The sequence below is a fragment of the Aythya ferina genome, assembly GCF_964211825.1.
Source record: "Aythya ferina genome assembly, chromosome: 27".
NCBI classification, from domain to species: domain Eukaryota; kingdom Metazoa; phylum Chordata; class Aves; order Anseriformes; family Anatidae; genus Aythya; species Aythya ferina.
The window spans coordinates 4,219,961-4,243,789 of NC_140310.1; the positions used below are offsets into that span (position 1 = coordinate 4,219,961).

The 23,829-nt window shown below is 58.6% G+C and overlaps 1 protein-coding gene across 1 annotated transcript; it reads left to right on the forward strand.

Annotated features, from left to right (window-relative positions):
- The first annotated feature begins 1,534 nt into the window (after positions 1–1,534).
- Positions 1,535–23,829, forward strand: GFRA2 (GDNF family receptor alpha 2). Its single transcript, XM_084499721.1, has 9 exons — positions 1,535–1,628; positions 5,984–6,298; positions 9,741–9,824; positions 13,297–13,645; positions 21,063–21,172; positions 21,269–21,409; positions 21,492–21,664; positions 22,552–22,605; positions 22,766–23,829. The coding sequence occupies exons 1-9, from the start codon at positions 1,589–1,591 to the stop codon at positions 22,892–22,894; spliced, it is 1,395 nt and encodes a 464-aa protein (XP_084355847.1). The 5' UTR covers positions 1,535–1,588; the 3' UTR covers positions 22,895–23,829.

The window sequence follows — 23,829 nt, forward strand, 5'->3', positions numbered from 1 at the left end:
TGGGGGAGGCAGAAACAGGCGAGCCCCACACCTCTGCACAACCCTGGGCATTTATAGGGGCAGGCAGAGGGGTCGGGATGGAAGGGACCCCGTCCCCAAACACAGCAGCGGTGATGCTGGGGGTGGGGGGCACGGGGAAAGGGGCTGAGCTCGGGGCTGCCTTGGAAGCAGGCTGTCTGCGGAGCCGTGGATGAAGGAATAATTCCCCCGTTGGCTGCGTGTGCACGCACATGTGCGGGGGTGTGCGATGCCTCCCACGCGCAGATCAGCTGGCAGGTCCCCCCCATTGCTGTGTGTGTCCCCCCCCACACCCCAAAAGGAGCTGGTGGCATTTTTCTGGCTGGCCACCTCCTCGTGCCCCCGCAGCCCGCTGGGGTCCCCGCTGGGGTCCCAAGGATGGGGCTTGGGGGGTGAGCAGGTCCCAGGGGGCTGGGGGGGGGAATGGGGGGCTCAGCTTGGGATGTGTGGCGGTGGTGGCTCCCCCATTGTGTGCAGGTGGGGTGGTGGGGGACAGGGGGACACGGGAATTTGGGGATATGGGGATGGGGGGGCACAGGGATATAGGGATGAAGGGATATGGGGACGAAGGGATGGAGGGGTACAAGGATGGAAGGACACATGGATATAGGGACACAGGGATATAGGGACACAGGGATATAGGGACACAGGGAGGGAAGGACAGGGATACGGGAACACAGGGTTATAGGGACACGGGGATGAAGGGACACAGGGCTGGAAGGACGCAGGGATGAAAGGACAGGGATATGGGGACATAGGGACAAAAGGACACAAGGATATAGGGACACAGGGCTGGAAGGACACAGGGATGAAAATACAGGGACATAGGGACCCGGGGATGAAAGGACAGGGATATAGGGACCCAGGGACGGAAAGACGCAGGGATGCAGGCACCCAGGAGCGAAGCCCCCTCCCTCCGCCACATCCCCCAGCCCTCACCCCCCAGCCCCTACCCCACCGAAGGGCGGCACAAGGGCGGCCGCAGCTCCTCTGCCCCCCTCCCGTTCTTCTCCCCGGCCCCGCCGAGGGGCGGAGAGGGCAGGGGAGGGGAGGAACGGGGCGGCCCCGCCGGCTCTGCCCCCTTCTCCTCCGCCGGGGCTCGGCGGAGCAGCGCAGCCGCCCCTCGCCGCGCCCCCCCCCGGCAGCCAGAGGCGGGCGCGCAGCCCCCGCTCGGCTCAGAGCCGCCGGCAGCCGGCGGTGCTCGGTGCCCGGAGCCCGGTGCTCGGTGCCCGGTACCCGGTGCCCGGTGCCCGGTGCGCGGTGTCCCCCGTGCGCGGAGCGGGGCCGGGGGTGCGGGGGGGCTCCGAGCTCCGAGCCCCGCTGCCGGGCGGAGCGCCCCCACACCCCCCCACCTCGCCTTTCTTCGCAGAGCCGTGCGGATTTGGGATCTACCTGCTCGTCTGGGGGCTTTGCTTCCTTCCCCGATCCTTTTTTTTTTTTTTACATTTTTTTCCTCCTCTTTTCCATTTTTTCCATTTTTTTTTCCATTTTTTCTTTTTTTCCTTTTTTTTTTTTTTTTTTTTTTTTTTTTTCCCCCACCGCCCGCGGAGGATCTCGTGGATTTCCTAACATGATCTTGGCAAACGCCTTCTGCATCGTCCTCTTCGTAGGTGAGTGGCAGCCCAACCCAGCCCAACCCAGCCCAGCCCAGCCCAGCCCAGCCCAGCCCAGCCCAGCCCTGCCCTGCCCTGCCCCGCTCTGCCCGCGGGCTGCGGGCGCTGCGCATCCTCTGCCTCTTCGTCCGGATCAGGAGGGGGCTGAGGCGAGACACAGCACGGCAGCAATTCCACTAGGGCCAGCAATTTCTGCCGGTGCCCTACCCAAGCTTAAAACCTGGGGCTAAACCCCTCGGAACCGGCCAACCCCTCGGGAAGCCCCAAACCGGGGCACCGACGGCGGGGACGTGGCCGTGGCACCGCGCAGGAGATCGCGGAGCCCCCGCACGCTCCCGGTCCCCTCTCGCCTTGGGCAGCACCGCCAGGATTTGCATTTCGGAGGATTTTCCCACCCTAAAACCACCCCCCCAGGTCCCTTCGTGTCCCCCCAGCCCTTCGGTTTCCCCCGGGTGCCTTTGAGCTCGGCGTGGAGCGGAGGTTTTTTGGGAAAGTTGAGCTGCTCGCGTGTGCTCGGGGAGCCGCCGCCGTCCCCGCTGTTGCAATCCGTGCGCTCATGGGCGAGTGATTTCGGAGCTCTGGAGGCTGCCAGGGAGAACGCTCCGCATTTCTAGGGCAGCCTCCCGCGGCGATGGGGAAGGTGCAGATGGAAAAAAAGGGACGGGAAGGGGAAAAGGCAGAGGTTGTATTGGATGCGGGGTGCAAAAGGAGATGAGCAGGGTCCCGTTTTTCCCCCCTGGGAGGCTGGCGAGCTGCCCTGCTGTGTGTAGGGCTGGGGTTTGTGTGCTGTGCTCCAGCCGTGGCTACGGCAGCTCCTGCACCCCGCTGGCTCTGCCTGCGAGCGATCCCAAAAGCTCTGCAGCAGCCTGGAAAAACTCCGCCGAGCTCGAGGCTGCGAGGCCGGGGAGGAGAAGGGATGGGGAGCTGCAGAGGGCTGGCACACGAACCTCCCGAAAAGGCACCCACGGTGGAGGATCCACCCTGTGCGGGGTGCTCGGCACCTTTTGGGGATGCTCAGCGCCCTGGGGGAATTGGGGGCAGGTGCTCTTCCCCCTCTGCTTCTCCCCGATGTAATCCTGCTGTGCCCTGGTGGTGAGGGGTCTGCGTGCCCCCACGCTGTGGGTTTGGGTGGTGGTGGGGCTGAGCCAAAATTTGGGGTGTCCTTGCCTGTGACTTGCCGGGGAGTGTCGGGGTCGGGGCACAAACCTGAGCCAGGGGGAGCGAGGTTTGGGGGCACGGTGGGGGCTGCTGGGGGGTCCACGAGGGGGCTTCAGGAGGGCAGGGACCACCGGGATGCTCCACCTGAGGCATCCAAGCCACGGTCCGTCCTCCTCGCAGGGCTGGCAGCCCAAAATCCAGACCCTCAGCCCCTTCGCCGTGCCCCTGGGGCTTCCTGGGTGCGTGGCAGGGCCAGGCAGGGAGGAAACCCAGCTCTTGGCTTAGCTCTTAACATCTGGGCTTTTCTTTCCGGAGAGACAAAAAAAAAATAAAATAATAAAATATCCCTCTCAGCTGGGATAACGCAATTGCTACCACGACAGCGAGGCTGGGAGGCTGCGTGCTCCTCAGCAATTCCTTTTTTTTTTTTTTTGGGTTGTTGTTGTTTTTAGTCAAGTTGCGAGGATAAATATTTCCCTCTGCCTGTGTCCAAAGGTCTCTGGCACGACCAGTGAGAGGAAAAAGAGCACTGCAGCTGGATGGGAACGGTGGCTACGGAGCCCGATGCTGCCTCGTTCCCTGGCTGCCGGAGGTTTGTGCCTCTGCCTGCAAATCTGTGCTGTGCTCTGACCCCCCTGAGACGGCCGAGGATTGGGTTGAAATTCCCTGCAGGTGTTTTGTGGACGCGAGTTTAGGCAGAGGTTTGGCCGTGAGGTGGTTTGGTTTGGGTAGAACGAAGGCTCAGCCTGCCCCTTGCACCCCTGCAGGGTTTTGGGGGGTTTTGCCTGGTCTGACCGTGCCATGGGCAGGAGGGGAGGGGGGTTTTTAAGGTCTAACACCTCGGTTCCAGCCTGTCCAGCCGGGGCTGAGCGTGTGGCTGGCCTTGGGGGCAAAAATTTGGGCTGCTTCGCCCTTCCTCCGGAGCAGGACAGCTCTGCGCCGTGCTGCTGGCATCCACAGCTGGGACATGGTGGTGCTGGGTGGATTTATTGCTGGCCTTCCCACCCTGACACCGCACTGCCCAGGGTGCTGGGCCCCTCGGGAGGATGCTCCACGAGCTCCACGAGCGCATTTTACATCCGAGCAAAGCCGTTTCCCTTCCCCACACCCTGCTGGCACCCGCCCGGGAGGCGCACGGAGGCGGCGAGGAGAGGGGACCCGCAACGAGGCTCCGTGGAGGCAGCAGGAGCACGGATCGGAGCCAAGCTCTGGGTTTGGGGCTGGAGCCAGAGGGATGTGCAGCCGGGATGAAGGAGGAGAAGCGGCGTGGTGCTGAGCTGCGGGATGGCTCTGCCTGTCTGGCAGCCGAGCGCCCTGCGGGAGCAGCCTGCCCCAGCTCGCTGGGAGGCTCAAGACGTTTGCGTTTCAGCCCCGGGGAGCGTTTGGGGATGCCAGCTTCTCCCCCGCCGTGCACGGACCCTGCCTGCTCCCCCTGTGGAATATAAACCCGAAACGCCGAGGAGAGCCGTGGCCGGGGACACCTGCCAGCCCACCTTGGATCTAACACGGACAGAGGGGCCCTGTGGCTGCTCCTGCTCACCTGGACGCCCTCCAGACCTCTCCAAACACACCGATGGGCTTTTGGGGCCAGCAGCTGAAGCCCAGGAGGATGGGATCCCAGCCCCGCATCGCCCCGTCCCTCCTGCAGAGCCACCCGAGCCCCCAATGTCCCCTCTTGTGCGGTGGCAGGGGATGAGCCCTGCTCGTCTGGAGCTCCCTGCGTGGCCCCGTGGGTGGGGGGACACGGGTGGCCCTTGTCACATGCCTGTAGGTGTCACTGTCCCCACGCCGTACCCGGACAAGTGGCCACGGAGAGGGAAAGGGGCTTGGAGCTGGAGGCTGACATTTGCTGCTCCTGGAGCTGCTCCCCGTGGCACCACGGGCAGTGACACCCATGGCTCGTGGCGGGGGCGTTGCACGATGTGGGGTGTCCCCGTGTGTCACCCCCTGGGGTGGCCGAGGACACCCCGAAGGTCCCGCTGTGCCCATCTTTGCTTGCTCCAAGGTTTTCCCTGCCCACAATTGCAGTTTTGTAGATGGGGGCCCGGGAGTGGCAGGGGCTCTGCTGTCCCCTCCCTGTCCCCATGGCTCGGTTGGGGACCAGCGGTGCCGTCCCAGCCTGTCCCCCTTCCCCATGCGCCCACGAAGGGACCCCCGCCTTGGCCAGGGTTCTGCTTAGCCAGATTTTTTTTTTTTTGGAAAGCAAAAAGCAAGCAAGCCATGGGAATAACGGGAGAGCTCAGGGAGTGCCTGGCAGGATGGGGAGAGCTCGGGGCTGACGGCCAAGGCAGGGCCCATGGAGAGGGCAGGAGCTGGAGCACGGCCTCCTGGAGGGGCGCAGCGCGGAGACAGGCAGGAGGCCGTGCTGGGGGGAGAGCTCGTGCCCAGCCACACCACTCCGCAGCCCTGCCGAGCCCGGGAGCTCAAAACCCATGAGTCAGACGCCCAAAAAATCCCGTGGCTGGGCTGAAAATGCTGAGCCCCAACCTAAAAAAAAAATCAGCAATGCGCATGGGGAGTTTGGGTTGGCTTGCCCTGGGGAGGTTGTGTGGGGAGGCTCATCTCCGCGGGCACCAGGGCTGGAAACACGCCGTGTTTGTCCTTTTGCTCTTTGATTTCATGAGGAAAGGAGAGGCCGATGTCCCCCTGTGTCACAGCCCCCTGGCGAGGCTGCAGCTGAGGGCAGGGGCTGGGAGTGGAGGAAGGATGCAGTCCCTCTCCGGGGTGCTGCGGGGTTTTGGGGGTGCTGCGTGATTTCCAAGGGTGCAGCTGAGGACACATCCAGGCAGGGGCTGGGAGCGAGGGAAGGATGTGATCCCTCTCTGGGATTTTGGAGGGTGCTGAGAATGGTGGAGAGGCACAGGGGAGCAGTGGAGAGGTGCAGAGAAGCGTTGGAGAGGCGCAGGGAAACATTGGAGAGGTGCAGGGGAACAGTGGAGAGGTGCAGCGGTGCGGTGGAGAGGCACAGGGGACTGGTGCAGAGGTGCAGAGTCTTCTGGCATCTCTCCATTGATTTTGGGGCTGGCATCCCCCGGAATCAACCCCAACCCTTTTCCCTGCACCCCGTTGCCACCCGGCTGGGGGCTGAAGCTCGGCATCTCGCGGCGGGTGCGCACGGGGCACGTCCTTCTCCCCGCCAACACCCCCTCACTTCTCTCTGCCCTCCTCTCTCCTCTCACCTCCCCGTGACCCAGATGAGACCCTCCGCTCGCTGGCCGCCCCCCCGTCCCCCCCAGGGCAGGACCCGCAGGGCTGGCGGGCGCCCGTGGACTGCGTGCGAGCCAACGAGCTGTGCGCGGCCGAGCCCAGCTGCAGCTCGCGGTACCGCACGCTGCGGCAGTGCCTGGCGGGGCGCGACAGGAACACCATGCTGGCCAACAAGGAGTGCCAGGCGGCGCTGGAGGTGCTGCAGGAGAGCCCCCTCTACGACTGCCGCTGCAAGCGGGGCATGAAGAAGGAGCTGCAGTGCCTGCAGATCTACTGGAGCATCCACCTGGGGCTGACCGAAGGTACGGGGTTGGGCGCCGCGGGGCGGCGGTGGTGGTGAGGTGAGGGGGTGAGGGGTTTCCGGAGCTATTTGGGGTCTTGGGGGTGCTGCTTTTTCCCCCCAGAAAGTGGCTGGGGGTTGCGCAGGGGTTGGTGTCCCTGTTGCTGGAGGATGCTGGTGTGGGATGGGATGGGGGCGGTGTGCCCACGGTGGGCTTGGGGCAAGGGGGAAATGGGTTTGGGGGCTGCTCCCGTGTAGGAGGTGGTGGGCGCAGGGCTCCTCTGCAGCCACTGCCTCCCTCCTGGCCCTGAGTTTTGTCCCCCAAAGGCTGTGGGGTTGTTCCCCATGTGTGAGCAGGGTTTGCAGGCTGTGCCCACCCCGTTCCACTCTGCAAGAGGCTGGGGTGTGGGGGAGCCTGGGAAGCAAGCCCCAGAGCCTCGTCTGCCACGAACGCTGGAGGAAACGGGGCTTTTTCCTGTGGTTTTGGGCAAGTCCCACATCTCCTTTCCCATCCGAAAGGCAAAGCACCCTGGGGCCTGCAGGAGTTTCCCGAGAGCACCCGGCCTTTCCCCTTCTGTCTGCCCTTTCCAGGGGCACCAGGGCTGGCACCAGGGTCTTTGCAGCACCTCAGGGGCCGTGGGGATCCCCTTGGGGTGCAGAGGTCGTCGCTGCCCCCCCCAGGACCCCTCCAGCCCTTGCTCAGGGAGGGCTGGCAGCGGGATCTCTCCGCGCAGGGGCGATGCTCCAGAGGCTGCCGTAATTGCAGCCTGGTGGAGGAGTAAATCAGAGGCTGGAGCAGGTAATTGAAATTGGATTTGGCCAAGCCGGGGCTGGCTTGTGCATCGAGGGCAGGATAATCTGCTGCCTGCCTGCGGGGGCTCCTCCTCGGCCCCTCGCCCCTCTACTGAGGGCACCGAAGGGGCTGGGGCTGCCCCACTGCCTGGTGGCTCCTGGCGCAGGGCTCAGAGGGGCTGGGAACTGGTTGGAGAGGGCGAAACTGGTGGCGAGGGGCTCGGCTGGGGCTGGGGCTGCTGCTCACGGGGTTTGCTCTGCTCTCCGGCCACCCCCGCGCAGCTTTGCCAGGCTGGGGCCGGGCAGAGCCAGCTCTGGTTTGACAGCACAGATCCCTCTAATGGGCTTAGGGCCGGCTCTGCACACAGAAGCTCTTAAATCCAGCTTCAGCCTGTGCCAAAAGCCTGCTCCGGAGCTGCCGGGTCACGGCACAACCCATGCAAGGGCACGCACCCGGCCGGGCGGTGGCAGCTTGGCCCCCTTTCCACTGAGCTTGCAAAAAAACCTCCTGGTCCTCTGCTGTTTGATTGTCCTGGCTTAAATCCACCTCCTCCAGAGGAGTGCAGGGGCTGGGGGCACATTTTACAGCCCACCGAGGAGCTTCCTTCCGTGGCAGGGGGGGTTCCCTAGCAGAGCATCTCCCCTTGGTATGGGGCAGAGCATCCCCCTGGCAGACCCCACAGCGGGCACGGGGCTCTGCCCACCCCCAGGAGCTGGGATTGAAGGCAGAGGAGAGGCTGGTGATGCTGGGAGCCTTTGGTGGCAGGGATGAGGGTGGGGGGGGCTTGCACCCCAGCACGCAGCCCCCCGTGGCGAGCCCTGCTGGAGTTGCCTTCGAATCTGGGTCAGCTCAGGGATGAGCGAGCCCCCGAACCCGCCCAGAGCAGGAATTAGTGCTTAATTGTTCTCTACCCCTCATTAGCAGCCTTCCTTCAGAGGGTTTAGCAGCCATGAATGGAGGGAGCTTTAGTGCTTGATGGGTACTCCAGGACCTGTGCTTTGATAAAGAGGTGTGCGTGGGGGGAAAAAATAGGAGATTTTACCAGATCTGGAGACTCTGGGGAGAACCAGCGAGTGGGAAAGCCACGAGGAGCCTGGGGTAGACCCCGACCTCGTGCCTTCAGCAAGGATGCTGCGCCCTGGCCGCCTCCATCCAGCCCCTGGGCTGCGGGAGCGAGGCAGCCCTGCCATTAAGGAGGGCTGCTTTCACTCCAGCCTCGTTCCTGGAGGTTAATTGCATCTCAGCGAGCTCAAGAAAAGTCCGCTGCCCTTTTAATGCTCGGTAATTTTCCTAGCAAGCAGCAGGGCTCGGCTGGTATTTAATTATTTATTGCATTGGCAAAGCAATATACCGTGAGGTTACAGTGTTTCCTAAATGCACTTTAATAAAGGTGCTATTTGTCACTGGAGCATTAGGAAACCCAGCAAAAAAAGGAGGACACGCTGCCCAGAGCCAGGTTCCTCCCTGGCCACCATCATCAGCAGTCCCTGGTGGGGTTTCTTGCCCCCCCCATAGCATCACTCAGATCCCCCTGGGCTGGAAACCCATGGTCCCAGCCCCAGCTGGGGTCTCCCCATCTCCCCTCCCGGCTCTGCCCTCCCCAAAATTCCCCAGGGACATCACCGAGGGGCTGCAGGGCCGGGCTCGTGCCCTCCCACCTCGCTCCCGACCCCATCACGAGCTTGTTTTCCAGCACGTCAAGTGGCTCCTTAACAAATCCTTTAAATATCCTTAAAATTAATGGGGTAAATGCTGCTGTCTTGGGCTAATGGTGGCCGGGAGGGCTGCAGCCGTGGGGCACAGCGGGGTTACCCCCAGCGAGGGCACCAGGGCGCAGGATCCGGCCCCGAGGGCTGCCAAGCACAATGGAAATCGATGCTCTGGGCTGGTGCTCAGCCTCTGACCGGGGCTTTCCAGGTCTGGCCACTGATTTATTTTTATATATTTTTAAATATATAGTCTATTTTTTTTTTAATCTTGTGGCTGATGGGGTTTGAGGAGAGCGTTTCCTCCCCCGAGAGCTGCGGTTCTCCTGAAATCAAATTTCTCTGGAGTTACACGATGGGCGCGCAGCGAAAGCACGTGGGGTTGTGCTTAGGGCAGGGGGAAGAAGTGGCTGGGCTGGGGATTCCCCTGGCTGGTGAGGAAGGAGGAATTTAGGGTGGGTAGGTCGGTGCTGAAACAATTTGCTTCTCCGGCCACCTCTGCGTCCCCCCACCTCACCACAACCATCGCTGAAATTTTCCCGTTTCCCCAAAGCGCACCAGAGGCAGAGGGAGCGGAAGACATTTTTTACAGCCTTCTTTTTGAAGGAAATGCTTTTTTCGTTAACAAACAAACAAAGGAAAATCCGGCCTTGAGCCCAGACCCTTCAACCTCTGGCGTGCAGCTGGCCGTGCCGGCGGGACGCTGACCTTGTGCGTGTGAATCCGCTGAACCGCGGGGCTCAGCCCTGGAAAAACCCAGCTGGGGAAAGGAGCCGAGCTCACAACAGCCACCAAAAATCACCCAAAACATAACCCAAGTGGGCTCCTCCTGCCCCGCAGGGCTGTGCTTGGGGTGCTTCTCGCTTTGCCCTTCGCCAGCTGGAGGTGGCCGTGCCTGGCGCTCGCTCACTGCGCTCTTTTAATTTGCTTCCTCTTCCCCTTCTCTTTCCTCCCTCCCACTCCAGGAGAAGAATTTTATGAAGCTTCCCCCTACGAGCCGGTCACCTCTCGTCTCTCTGATATATTCAGACTCGCTTCAATTTTCTCAGGTAATAAAAGCAACATGCATCCGCCGCTTCGGCTGCTCCTGCCCGGGAGTACAAACTCGCAACCCAGCTCCCTGCCGGTGAAACCCTGCAGCTCCTTCCCCTGTGTTTCACTCCAGCACTCCCCCAGCCCACCTTTGGCTTGCCTAAAATCCCCCTGCCCCAAATCCCCCTGCCCAAAACCTCCCTGCCCATTTCTCCTCCATCTCCCCAGACCCGGTGTTTGGGCATCATCCAGTGCCGCCCCTTCCCAGTGCACCAACAGCATCCTCCTGCTGGGCTCTGAATTCCCCCCAGGCTGTGATTTCGGTTTTTACCTCCTGGACTCCAGCCATGGGTGAATAATAAGTAGAGAAGGTGGGATTTGGGGCCAGAAGTCATTCGTTTGTCTTGCCACGTCCCCTGGGGCTGTGGCATGAGGTGGGGGAGCTTGGAGGGGACGCAGAGCCTCCCGCTGCCCGTGGGTCCTGCATGAAAAGCCCTTTGTGTCCCGGGAGCTGAGGGATGCCCTGTCTGTGCCCTCGGTGGCTGGGAAGCTGGGGGGGGACCCTGTTTGTCCCTCCTTGGGGCCACTGGCCTGGATCTGAGCCCTGGGATGCTGCTCGGAGGAGGAGCAGAGCCCCTGGGAGCACCTCTCCACCCTACGCCCTCCTCTCCAAACCCAAACCCCACCGTGGTCCATCAGGAACTTTTTTTTTGCCATCTATTTCCATGACAACCCTCAGCTCTGCCACCACCCCTCTTCCGAATTAGGTCAGCGATGCCTTGGCTTCTTTCTCCTCTTAACCCTTTCCCCGAGAGCCAGCCAGGGGGTTCGGGGAGCCCTGCGCCCCCCATGGCACCCCTCGCCTTGTGCCCAACTCATGGGTGCACCTCGGGGACCCCCTTGCCGCTGGGTTTTGGCTCCTGGAGCCCCTCTCCGAGGCTCCCCCCGGGGAGCTCAGCGCCTGTTTGGGATGCTGATGCCACCCCCCTCCCGTCTCCCGCGTGCCTTTTTGGATTGCATTATCGTCAAGGAAATATTTCAGCCGCTGGAAAGTCGGAAAAGCGGAGTGTCTGGAGCGGGGGAATCAACGCTCACGGCTTGATTTATTCAGAAATGCAAAGCAAGGGGGGAAGGAAGCCTCTCCGGCTTTTGGGGAAGGGGGAACCAGGGGCTACGCTCCGCAGATGCGCCGTGGCCACCGGGGTGGCCTCGCTGCTGCCCCCAGCCCTTCTCCATCCCCCTGGTGCAGGGCTGGGGCTGCGGGGAGCCCCCCGGGACCCCCAGCCCTGACCTGCAGCCCAAGCGGCTGAAGCAAATGAGCTGTTGCTGTTGTTTCTGGATAACAAGGCTGAGCCGGCGCGCTGCTAATTGCCTGTGGGGATAGCGCAGGGATTACGTTACCTTGCGAGGAGGAAGGGAGGGAGGGAGGCGATGCTCCACGCTCGATGCTCGCGCCTGGGTTTTGGTTGCTCGCGCCCTGGTTGGGAGCACGGCGGGGAGCAGGGGGCTGGGGGTAGAGCCCCCTGAACCCCATGGGGCAGAGCAGAGCATCAGGGTGAGGATGGATGGTGCAAAACGAGAGCTTTGCCCCGTTCCCTGCAGGAATGGCAGCTGTGGTGAAAGAGGCAGGCACAGGAATTGGGGGAAATTGGGGGAATTGGAGCGGCGAGATCAAGAGGCTCACCCAGCAGCAGGGTTTGCAGCAGCTCCACACCAGGCTCAGCCCCTTGCTTGGGAAGCACGGGGCCAGCACCCAAAAATTGGTGGGCATCAGGTGCCCAGGCTCAGCCCGTGCTGCCTTCCTCATCACCCTCCTCCTCCTCCTCTTCCCCCAAGCCTGCCCTGTTCCGATCGAGCAGGGACAGCTGGTGGCACCGCGCCTCCCGGTGCTCCCGAAGCTCCTTGGCCCCCGTCTCCTGCCCGCCTCATGAAATTTTCATGCCCGTGCTTTATTAATGAGCTCCCCAGGAACCCTGCGCTCTCAAGCATCGGCTCTATTAAAATGCATCCAGGTCCCCGCAGGTCCGGGGCAGGGCAGGCGCGGTGCTCGGGAGGATTAGGCAGGAAGCCGGCACTTTGCATGGATCCCACGCTCGTGCTGGAGAGCTGCGAAGGCTCCTTGCGTCCCCCTGCAGAGCCAGGGGCTGCTCTGGATGAGCAGAAAGGGGAATCGTGCTCCCCCTTCCTCTTCACACACTTCATCCCCTCCTGCTCCCCTGGAATTGGGGTCATGAGCTGGCTCCATCCTTGGCTGGAGGGTCCCCATGGTTGGGCTGAGGGGGCTCCTGTGGCCAAATTCTTGCCCTGTCCCGCCTTTGGGGCTCCTCTTTGCTCCTTTTTCCCCCTCTCAAAGCTTTATTCCTATCACCCTCCCCTTCAGCACCCCTTCTGCACATGGGGTGGGAGCTGGGGGGTTGCACGGGACAAAACTGGGGAGAAATCAGGTTTTGTCTACTAATTGGGACCTGATAATGCAAGTATCGCTGCTTGCAGGAGCTCCAGGCTGGGGTGCTCATGCCAAGCTTGATAAAACAGCAGGAAAATGAGTCAAAATTGGGTCCTGGGCTACAAACGGAGCCCCCAAAACGCTCCTCATCTGCACGCCCTGGGTGGCAGCGGGACCATGGGCATCGCTGCACTCAAAGAGGCAAAGCAAAGAAGGAGAACCGTGCTCCCCAAGGCAGCTGATTGCCATTTGCTAATTGCCAGGGCCTTACAAACACGCCCGGTAGGAAACCCTCCTCAGTGCTGTCATTTGTCTTTGCCAGTGGAAGCCAGGAGACAATGGAAGAATCCACGAAATTGGCTGGGCTGTGAAGGAGGGGAAATTAGGGAAGAAATCGCTGGTGCAGTCAGGTGACTTTTAAAAAAGCACCTGGCCTGCCAAGGGCAATTCATCATTTTGACAAAAACAAAGAAAAAAAATGGAAAAAAATCAGCGTTTGTTCCCACTCGGTGGTTTGGCTCTGTCCATCCTCTCCCTTGGCTGCTTTATTTGCTGACACCTGGGATTCCCGGGGTGGATGCAGGACACGGCTGGTGCCCAGTTCTGTCCCCATCGTCCCTGCCAGGGCAGGACTTGGCCCTTTTGGGGTCATGGCTGGGGGTGACCTGGTTTTGGGGAGCCCCAGGAGGGGATGTGAGGGCTGGCTGGGCCCCGTGCAGCTCATCAGATTGTTCTGCTTTGGAGCAGGCTGGATAATTAAAAATTATTCTTTGAATAATTGACTGGAGGTAAAATTGTAAATTCATGGCATGAATTATGCACTGAGGATGGTTTAACCAGGTTCCCCGTGTGCGTGACCCCTTTTCTTTTTGGAGGAAGGCTTCCAGATCACGCAGGGGGTGAAAGGATGGGGGGACAACAGCAGTGCACCCACCTCCAGCCCAGCAGGGACACGGCGGTGCCAACCCCTTCCTGGTGGCATTTTGGGGCTCGAGGACGCGTCCCCAGCCTCACCTCTTCCCCCCATCTTACTCTCGGGGCAGGAATGGACCCGGCCACCAACTCCAAAAGCAACCACTGCCTGGACGCGGCCAAAGCCTGCAACCTGAACGACAACTGCAAGCGCCTGCGCTCGGGCTACATCTCCACCTGCAGCAAGGAGATCTCGGCCACCGAGCACTGCAGCCGGCGGAAATGCCACAAAGCCCTGCGCCAGTTCTTCGACCGCGTGCCCAGCGAGTACACCTACCGCCTCCTCTTCTGCTCCTGCAAGGACCAGGCTTGCGCCGAGCGCCGGCGGCAAACCATCGTCCCCTCCTGCTCCTACGAGGACAAGCACAAGCCCAACTGCCTGGAGCTGCGCAACGTGTGCCGGGCCGACCACCTCTGCCGGTAAGGGCGCCGCGCGATGGCTTCTGCTCGGTGTTTTTGGGGAGGATTTGGCACGGGGTCGTGGCTGGTTTTGCATCGTTTTCTTGTTGCTCGGCTCCTTTTCGTGGTTTTGGGTTGTCCTGAGGGTTTTGCGTCCTCCTGGATGTGTATGTGAATGTACACAGCTTTTTTTTCGTGGTGTAAAATGGGGAGGTTTAAGGGTTTTTGGCTGCTCATGGAGAGGTTCCTGCGCTGGGAGGGGGCCTTGAGCCTGGTCCCCACCTTGTTGCGGGGTGAGCCCATGGGTTTGTGCAGGGCTGTGTATGGTTTTCGGGCTTTGGGGGGCTTCCCCACCTCCCCAAGACATGGGGAGGACAAACGCACTCAGGCTCCATGGCACTGGGGGCACCCACACCCAGCAAACCCCCTCGGAGTGCTTTCAGCATCCACAGCGAAACTCCATCACTGGCGAAACGCGCTCCTCTCCCGGTGCTGAAGCCAAGTCGGGGGAGATCAGGCTTTTTCTCCATTATGAAGCCCATTATTCATAGGGCAAAAAACCTCCTGTCACCCTCCAGGGTCCGGATCAGCCTCGTAAAGAATAAGTTTGCTACGAGGAGGAGGGTCTTCTTGCCATCGCGGTGATGGAGGTTCCCACAGCCCGGTGGCAAAATAAATAATGGTGCTTTGGGTCCTCCCCTGGCTGCGAGCAACTGCGTTTGAAGTGTGGGAATGTGGCTTTTTATCAAAAAGTAATACAATACGCCAATGTCTATGAATAAAAGATATCGGGGCTGTGCTGAGCCGCGGCCAAATTAATGGCAGCACCTCTCCGGCAGCAGGAGAGGCTTGCTCAGGCGTTAAATGCTGTGGATGTGCCCAGCTTGTGGCGGGAGCAACCCATTTTTGGGGTTTTTGTCTGTTTGCTCTATGGGGAAAATGCATTTTCTGGCAGCAGATGATGGTGTCCGGTTAGGGAGAGGTGCCCCAAACCCTGATTTATTCCTGGATCCAGCTTGGAGCGTCGGTGTGCAGAGATTTTTGCCTTAATCTTGGGGATTTTCTCCCCACAATGGGACCTTGCAAAGCTCTGCATGGTGCGCGCTGACCTGTGCAGTGCTGCAGGAAGGTCTCATCCTGTCCCCTCTGCCCTGGAGGGACTCAGGGGGGCTCCCCAAACCTCAGCACCCCCATCACAAGCAGCTGCATGAACCAGGCTGCAGCACCGGGGTGTGAGGAGGGTTAAGAGCCTGCAGTGGGGAGCCTGGGGATGCTGGGGATGCTGACACACTCCAGCAGCTCGCTTGACCTCCTCGGTTTTGCAGCTGTGAAAGTGTTTAAAAGCAGTGACCTATCCAGGGCGAGCGGTGCCTGCACCTGAGCTGAGCTCCCTCCCCGGAGGCAAGCAGGAAAACAAAACAAAAACAAAAAGAAAAGGAAGAATTTTTATTTATTTATTTATTTTTGCTGTACTGATGCTGCTTTGCAAGTTAGAGTGGGTCTGGCTTTTTCATCGCAGGTATTTGGGATGGGAACAGCTCTGGCAGAGGCTGGGTGCTCTGTTAATTCCCAGTGAGCAGGCGTGCACACTCGGGGTGCGCTTTATTGCCCTGCTGCTGTTTTGGGGTCTCCTCCATCCACCCCCCTCCATCTCTGTGTTTCTTCCTGGGGCTGGTTTTGCAGGTGGGGAGCGCTCTGCGGGGCCGGTGCTGGGGGTCTCTGCTCCCCTCTGCCTTTAGAAATAACAAAGAATTGGCAAAAGGATTGCTGCCAGGATCATCACCGGGTGCTGGGAGCGTGTGCAGGCTTGGTCCTGCTTCCCATGGTGTCTGACTCTGGCTCACACCCACTGAGGAGCAACTGGGCATGAAATCCTCTGCACCCCTGTGCCCCTGGCCATGGGCACGTGCAGCTTTCAGTCCCTTGTGGGATAAGGAACTATGCCCAAGCTTATCAGATCGGGATCACGGAGTGATGCTCGTCCTTATCAGAGGACGGGACTGGCAAGGGCATCGAACTCAGGAGCAGATCTGCTGCTGCTCCAGCAGTGATGGGAGATGAGATAACTCTCCTTCATGGGTTCAGACCCTAATTAGGCCTCCTGGCTCAATGCCTAATGAAGGGTGAAGCCCTCAGTACAGGCATGTGCCTTTCTGGGGACGTTTCCTCTGCATTTGTAGTGATCAGCACCCAGCTGGGTGCCTGGGGATGCTCAGAGCAGGAGCACCTGCGAGGCCACCGACCCCTTCCATGAGGTTCCCAGTCCCCAAATCCAGCTCCAGCCACGAGGGCAGGGCGCAATCAAGCCCAGATGGCTGCAATTTGCGCAGCTTTTCGCGCGGGGAGCTCTTCCCAGCACAGCAGAGGAGCCTGACAAACTCCCCGAGCTTTGTGCCTGATTGCAACGGACAGGTTTTAGCTCCCAGAATATAAAAACCTTTTGCAAAACACTAACCTCAGCTAAGGGGAAAGGGAAGGAGAGGGGAAAAAAAAAAAAAAAAAAAGAGCTGATTTCAGCAGCTGCAGTTTGCTGTATTTTTCATCTTGCATCAGCAAGTCGGGAACACAAATAATCTGGTCTTATATGCTTCACTGATGCTGGTGCTGAAGAATTTCCCAGCCTCCACTGGCTCTTGCTCCTCGGCATCCAAAGGCAGGCTGGCTGTTCGTTTTCCTGAGTTTTCTCTATTTTTTGGGTGTATTTCAGGCAGTGTTTGTGGTGGGGAGGAGGCAGGGATCTTGCCCAGCTCCTGGTAGGACCCCTGTGTCTGTCTGTGTGTGTTGGGGAGGTTGATTTGGGTAAAACTGAGCAGAAATAACCTCATTTTGGCTGTGGTTGTGAAGCCAATTCCCGAGCCGTGCCCTGGGGAGGGGAAGCCCTGCTCCATCACTGATGACCCAAGAGGGAAGCTTGGCTTTGTATCAATTAAACACCAACCACGGGAGCAAAACGCTTTCTTTTAAGCCCGCGTCCTCGCCTTCACGCCCTTCGCTGAGCACAAAGTGCCATCTGTAATGGATGTTGCCTTGATAAACAGCGGCGCAGCTCAACTTTCTCATTACGCCACGTAATGAGAGCAGCTCAGCTGTCCGTGGTATGGGAGGAGGAGGAGGAGGAGGAGGAGGAGGAAGTAAAAACACTCCTGGATTTTGCAGCAGCTCCGGGAGAGGCAGAGGGGAGCAGCGCCGGCGTCTTGGGGGGAACAGGGCATGGGCAATGGGGTCCCCAAAGTGGGTGCCTGCATCAGGGCTGTAATTACCTGCAAAAAAAACCCTCTGAATTGGACCTAAAATATCAAATCTGTGCAGTCTGGAGGCTTTGGCTTCCCACCAAAGGAAGGAATGGGGAGGAGGGAGGATGCAAGTGGGGTGCGTCTCCCCGGGGACCCTGTGGGCACCCATGTGCAGAGGCAGCCGGGAGCGATCTCAGCTCGGTGGCCACCTTGCTCAAGGCTGCCCACAGTCCTAACACAATAATAAGTCAATTCGCACTGAATAATTAAATAGAGAGCCTTCATAAGTATTGACTTAATGTGACAGCAAGTCTATACTGACTCAGGGTTTGCTTATGTAAACACAATCTCCTGTTCGGCTTAGTTAGCAGTTCAATGAAATAGAACAGTCCTTCAATTAAAATCAAATGATGCGTGTGTTTAATTCTTCCCTTCCCTTACCGGGTAATGATAGGGTTTGAGCATAGGCAAGAGGATAAAAAAAAATCATTCAACTGCTCTTATCCGTGATGAATCAACATGCAGTGTCCTAAAATACATCTGGTAACTAAACTTCTTAACTAACAACCTCCAACCCAGCCCCTGGTCTGCCTGTCCTCGTTTCCTTTTTCTCAAGCTAGCTTGGCTCTTCTGACTCTGTAATTTTGGGGTTCTCCTTTGCCTTTCTCTGGTTTGTTCTTTTTGCCTCTTTCCTGCTGTTCCCATCTCCCTTGGCAGCTTTGGGCTGGTTGCGGGCACTGGTGCACATCCTCCAAAGACGTGATTTTCACTAAATCAGGTGTAAAGCCAAGTTGGCCGGTAACTTTTCCTGGATAAAACAAGTATTTCCATCCATCCTTTTTTTTCCCCTGTGAGCTATTTCCTAGCGTTTATAGAGGGTCATCCAGAGCAGTGAAGTTTTGCCCTGGCTCCTCTCTCACTCCTTTAGCTGGTGCCATCCCCACGCCTCGCTGCGTTACCCGGCCACGCCGCCCCCGTTGTTGGATGCTCGTTTTTTATTTCTGCATCCCCTGGCTCCAAATGCATTCATCTCCAGCAGGACGAGCAACCAGGAGGAGGGCACCCAGCAGGCCCTGGGGGCTTTTTATGTCTTGCTGGGCTTTGTGTGTTGTCGCAGCTTCTTGAACATCCACCGAGCTGCGGGGAGGGGGGGCAGGCATTTTTTCTATGCCGCCTCTCCGCACTGATGTCTATTAAAGCCATTTTTCCTTGGTCCCTGTAAATTGCCTGTGAAAAACATGTCTTGAGTAATCTCTGCATCTTGGACATTTTCTGCATGAAATATTCGAGAGCCTGATGCTGTTCGCTTTGATGGGGAGAGAGTTATTACCAGCGCCGGGCTCGGACTTCTTACAGGCATGTGGTGATGGGAACAATTAGCACCCAATTAGGCACCTCGCATCTGTTCCGGGGATTTTTCAGCTCAAAAAAATTGCAACGTACCAAACACACACAAAAAAAACCCACAATCTGAAATCCTCTGCTGTGCAGGTAACTTTTAATGTTGGATTAAAGATATCACGTTGGCAAGCTGCTGAGGCTTTCCTTCATCGTACCAAGGCAGGAGATGAGTTATTTGGGATGGGTGCCCAGGAGGAAACCCTGTTGGGGTTGGAGTGCTTAGGGACATGTGGGTGATGTTGGTAGTAGGGTTGGAGCAGATGATCTTGGAGGGTTTCTCCAACCTTCATGATTCAATGACCTTGCAGAGGGGCTGGCAAGCACCGAAAATGAAAAAATGCAGGGCGTGCTTGCAAGGGTTGGCTTGGAAGGATGTATATCACTAGGGGGTTGTCCTGGAGGCCCTTCAGGAAAGCAGACAAGGTCAAGGTCATGCTTGGTGTCTTCCTTTTTTCCCCATCACTGACCCCAGCTGCTCTCGTGTATCAAGGCAGGGGCTCGCCGAGCCCACCTGCACCTCGAGCTGCAAGCCAGCAGTTTGGCACCAGCTCCTCCTGTTTCTGCTCAGATGGACTTGGCTCCGTCCCCTTTTTTGCCCGGGCACTTAAAAGCAGAAATCTGAGAAGCCGTGGGCTGGTTCCAGTAAGGTTTATTCCTGGCAGTTCAAGCCTCATCCACCGACTGCGAACTCATTGTATACAACGGAAAGAGTGACATCTGGCTTGGATATTCTGGAAAGATTACCAGCTGGCTTGTCATGTATTATGAAAAGAATAACATTTGCCTTAGAGGATGCTACAAGCCAGGAGCAGGGCCCCGGGGAGCAGCGTGACAAATTTTCATGGCACTCGGTGATGAACTTGCCACAGTTCTTTAAGAGAACTGACGTGCCTTCACCTCTGATTTGGGCAGAGGGAAATGCTGTCGGAAACTTTATCTCCCGCGGAGCGAGGGAGGGAGTCCAAAATACCTCCCTGCGGTGGGAACCACGAGGAACCAAGGAGCAGAGCTGGGGCTTTGCTGCCGTGTGATGCCCACCCAGGCTCTCCCCGCTGGGTCTCAGACCCCAAAGCTTCCCCACGTGAGTGAGCAGACATCCCTGGCTGCGCGTCTTGGTGAAAGGGATGCCAGCTGCATCGCTGCTGGTTTTTAGCATTCCCCACGTATAGCAAGCGGTGCCCAGGAGTCCCATCTCCTCGTCACGAGTGCTCCAATAACCCAGATGAAGAGGCCGACCTTGCCCTGGAAATCTGTGGTCTGTTGGGAGGCGCTAAGTGGGTCAGACAGCTGGTGGAAAAAGGGAAATAATCCAACTGGCACCGCCAGCCGCCGGATGATGGGCAAAAGCTGCGCGCAAGCCGGCCGTGGGAAGCAACAGAAGGGATGCTGTGGGGTGATGCTGGGGTGTGAAGGGTGGGGGAGTTCCCGAAAAAGAGACTCAGCTGCTCCATGAGAGATGGATGCATCGGTGCTTTGGAAAAAACCCCGGTCACGGGTGGCTGGAAAGAGCAGAAGTGTTCAGGAAAAGGCTGTGCTGCACCAAGCGCTGCGCTCCGGCACAGAGCAGCCGGTGCCCTGGAGCAGCCCCAAGCAGCTGGGCTTTGTTCCCTCCCCTGTCCTTCCCCCGGTACCTAACACGTGAAGCTGCAGCAGGCTTCTGGCCACGTGCTGGTGAGCAGGATCCGTCCCTTTCCCTGGCTCTGGCTGCGATTAGGCAGTGCCTGCGCACTCTTCCCTTTAGCGCACTCGAGGTGTGATGAAAAGTGCTGGATAAATGTAAGGCATTGCTGTGGATCCCTTCTACCCCATTCAATCACTGCTTCATTTGCTCCCCCATTTAATTTGATCAAAAACCTCCTGAAAACAAATCATTCCTATTTAAAAAACAACAGTTCCTAGCCTTTATTTTCATCAGTTCTCATGGCTTTAGGCAGGTACTGCCGGATGATTCAATCACTGGTTGGACAAAGATGACATTTAATTAAGAAGGAAGGAAAAGGAAGCTAAAGAAAATAATGTATGCTTTCTTCTTCCTATATGACGCGTGAGAAAAAGAGCCGAGGAGGTTTTTTGTTGTGAAATGCAAGGTCTCATCCACAGTGTCAGCAGCTTGGCCGCTTCGCAGCGATCGCTCCTTGTGATTGAGATCCAGCCCGGGCCACAATTCAGCCTCGTGTCTGTCCATCTAATGACTGAGTCAATTTGGAAAACTGCCCTCCATCCGTCTATCTGCCCAGTCCATCCATCCGTTCCCTTCTTCATCCTTCACATTTCTTGATCCTTCCACCTCGGTGACTCGGTTCATCCCAAGAAAAGGGACACGAGACTGTCCCAGCCCCCCGGGCTCCCTGCGAGGCTCTGGTTTGGTTTTTTTTTTCCCCATCTCAGCCACAAAAGAAAAACAGTCAAACCCCAACCTCTGGCATTTTAATTGCACTCTGAGCTTGAACGTTTCAAGGGGAAGATAAAAACAAGCAGTCAAATTTTACAGTCGCGTAATGACGCCGGGAGCGGGGCGGCCAGATGAAGTGGTGAAGTTTTATGGGGTGGCAGTGGTGGGGTGGGGACGGGGGAGCAGCAGAGACAGGGGTCAGGGTCCCTGGGGTGGGGGGTACATGCTGGGGGTGGCTGCCTGCTGGGGTCACACTGCATTTCTGGAGTCTCCAGCTCTCACTGAGGTCTCCTCTATATCCCGTTCATCACCTTTTGTTTCCTTTATTTTTTACAAATTTCACTGCTGGGCCGCTCGGTGCCAGCAGCGGAGGTGCAATCCCGTCCCTCTCCCTCCTTTTTTCTGCCCCCAGGTCCCGGCTGGCCGATTTCCACGCTAATTGCCAAGCCTCCTTCCAGTCCCTGACGAGCTGCCCCGGGGACAACTACCAGGCGTGCCTGGGCTCCTACGCGGGGCTCATCGGTGAGTGCTCAGATGGGACATGGCGAGGAGAGCTCCCCCCATCCACAACCCATCCTCAGCCCTTCATCTCTCCTCCTCTTCCTCTCCCGGGTGCAGGCTTCGACATGACGCCCAACTACGTGGACGCCAGCACCACCAGCATCACCATCTCGCCCTGGTGCTCCTGCAAAGGCAGCGGCAACTTGGAGGAGGAGTGCGAGAAGTTCCTCAGGGACTTCACGGAGAACCCCTGCCTCCGTAAGGCGCTCCCCCATCGCCCTCCTTCCCCTGCCCATCGTGGCCAGTGCCCCCATGTAAATGCCTTCTCCTGCCCCCCCAGGAAACGCCATCCAGGCCTTTGGCAACGGCACCGACGTGAACCTCACCCCCAGGACGCGCTTGGTCCCCGTCACCGTGCCGCCCAGGACGGAGAAAAGCCCGTCCCCCGATGACATCAACTACAGCAACACCATGTATGACACGAGCATCATCACCACCTGCACCTCCATCCAGGTAGGAGCCCAGCCCAGTCCCTGCTGCAAACTGGGGGTGCTGGTGCGGGGCTGGGCAGCTCTGGACCTCCAAAAAGTCCTTCTTCTTTTGGCACAACTCGGTGCAAGCCATGAGCACACGGCTTGGCTTGCACGAGCTGTTGGTACCAAGGTGCCTGGCAGGATCTGGCCCCCCTGGTCCTGCTCCAGGTGGTCCTGCAGCGGTGCTGTGCCCACTGAGCATCATTTTCAGGGCTGCAGCCAGCACCGTGCCGTGGGTGGGTGCACGCAGCCAGGGGAGCATCGCCTCCGCCCGCAGCACGTGCAGGCAGCAATGTCACCCTTGGGCAGCCTCTAATTAGATCCGGCACGCTCGAGTAATTACCTCTTCTGTCTTCTAGTTACCGCTCCGTGAGACAATCAGCGGCTCCATTTCACGCTGGAGCACAGGGACCCGGCACGGCCACCCCCCTGGGGGGAGCACCCCTTCTCTGCCGGGTGGGACCGGGGGTCCTGGTGCAGGGAAGGGAGGATTTGTGTCCTGCTCCATGCTCAGCACCCGTCCTGAGCCCCACTTCTGCCCCTGGGCTTGTTGAGGGTGTAAACAAGCGATTGCATTCCGTGTGGTTTTGGGCAACATCGGAAAATATGGATTTTCTCGTGTTTTGCTGGGCTTGTGGTTTGGTGCCTTGCGCTGGGGATGGGGGCACAAATTCCTGTGGGTTTCACAGTGGTGCTGAGCAGGGACATTTTCAGGGGGAATAAACCTGGGGCTGAGACGTCCACACTTGCAGCTTCACTTTTGGTTGCAAAACCAAGGGGCCGGCAAAGACCCCGGGGAGCCCAGCCCTGGGGTGCAGCCCCGGGCGCAGGAGCCTGCCCTGAGCCTGCCTCCTTCCTCCCCTCCAGGAGCACGGACAGAAGCTAAACAAGTCCAAAGAGCAGAGCCTGTGCTACTCAGAGGTAAATTAGGGACCGGGGGGAGCCTGGGGAGGGGGTGCTGCAGGGACCTCATCCCAGTGACTGCATTTCTCACCGACCCACGGGCAAAAATAGGCTCTTCTCCCTAAAAAAAACCAAACCTGAGGGTGCTGCTGACCCCTTGCTCTCCCCTCTCCCGCAGACCCAGCTGACCACGGACACCATGCCGGACCAGAAGACCTTCGTGGACCCCAAGGCAGGCGGCAGCCGGCACTGGGCGGGCCGGATCCTGCCCACCGTGCCCGTCCTCCTCCTGGTGCTGGTGCTATAGAGGGACGGGGACGCTCGCCCCAGCCTCGGCCACGCCGCCGGTGCCGGCTTGGGAGCATCGGGAAGCCAAGGCTCACCTCGGGCTCTGGACTGCAACGCTCCCAAACACCGGCGCTGCCACCACGGCACGGCGGCGGATGGACCCTGGTGGTGCTGGGAAACTTTTGGTGGTTTTCTTCCCCCCCTTGTTTTTTTTTTTTTTTTTTTTTTTAATTTTCCTTGACGTTTTTTGGTTCGTTTTACGGCGCGTTGGGTGTCTCTGCTGAAGCAGGAGCCCGATGGCTCGTGGCAAAACCCACCCGCGCCGCCCCAAAATGGGGAGCCAAAGCTGTGAACGGCACCGGGGAGGGAAAACGAGCGTCGAGCAGAGCTCGGGCAAGGGCTGGCTGCAGGAGCCACCAGCTCGGGCACGCTGCGGGGACCCCGTGGGGACAAGGGACGTATCCTCATCACCCCGCTCCAGAGGACAGCCGTGCTACTGGAGGCTCTCCGTCTCCCTCCGGCCAGGGAACTCGCTCCAGCTCTCTACATCATTACTGCCTTTGGGTTTTTTTTTTTTTTCTTCTTTTCCCGTTGTCGGTGAGAATTTTAAACCAGAAAAAGAAACCAGTATCCAAACGATGTGAGGTTGTCCTGATGCTTTCGGTCTGTCACTTGGAGAGGGAGATATTTTTTTTTCATCTTTTTTATATTCCATCCTTCGTCCTGTCGGATTTGGGTTGGGATGAGATCCGACCCCAGCAGCGGTTGGAAACCTCTATATGTTACTCAGTTTTCTTTTATATATACATATATAGTGTATGTATATAGTGTTCACCTATACCTACATATATGTATGTATATACATAACCATATACATCTACAGTGTGGCTTTTTTAAATTTCATTTCCCCTTTATTTTTAAAAAAAGAAATGCTCAAATGGCAACGCCTACAAA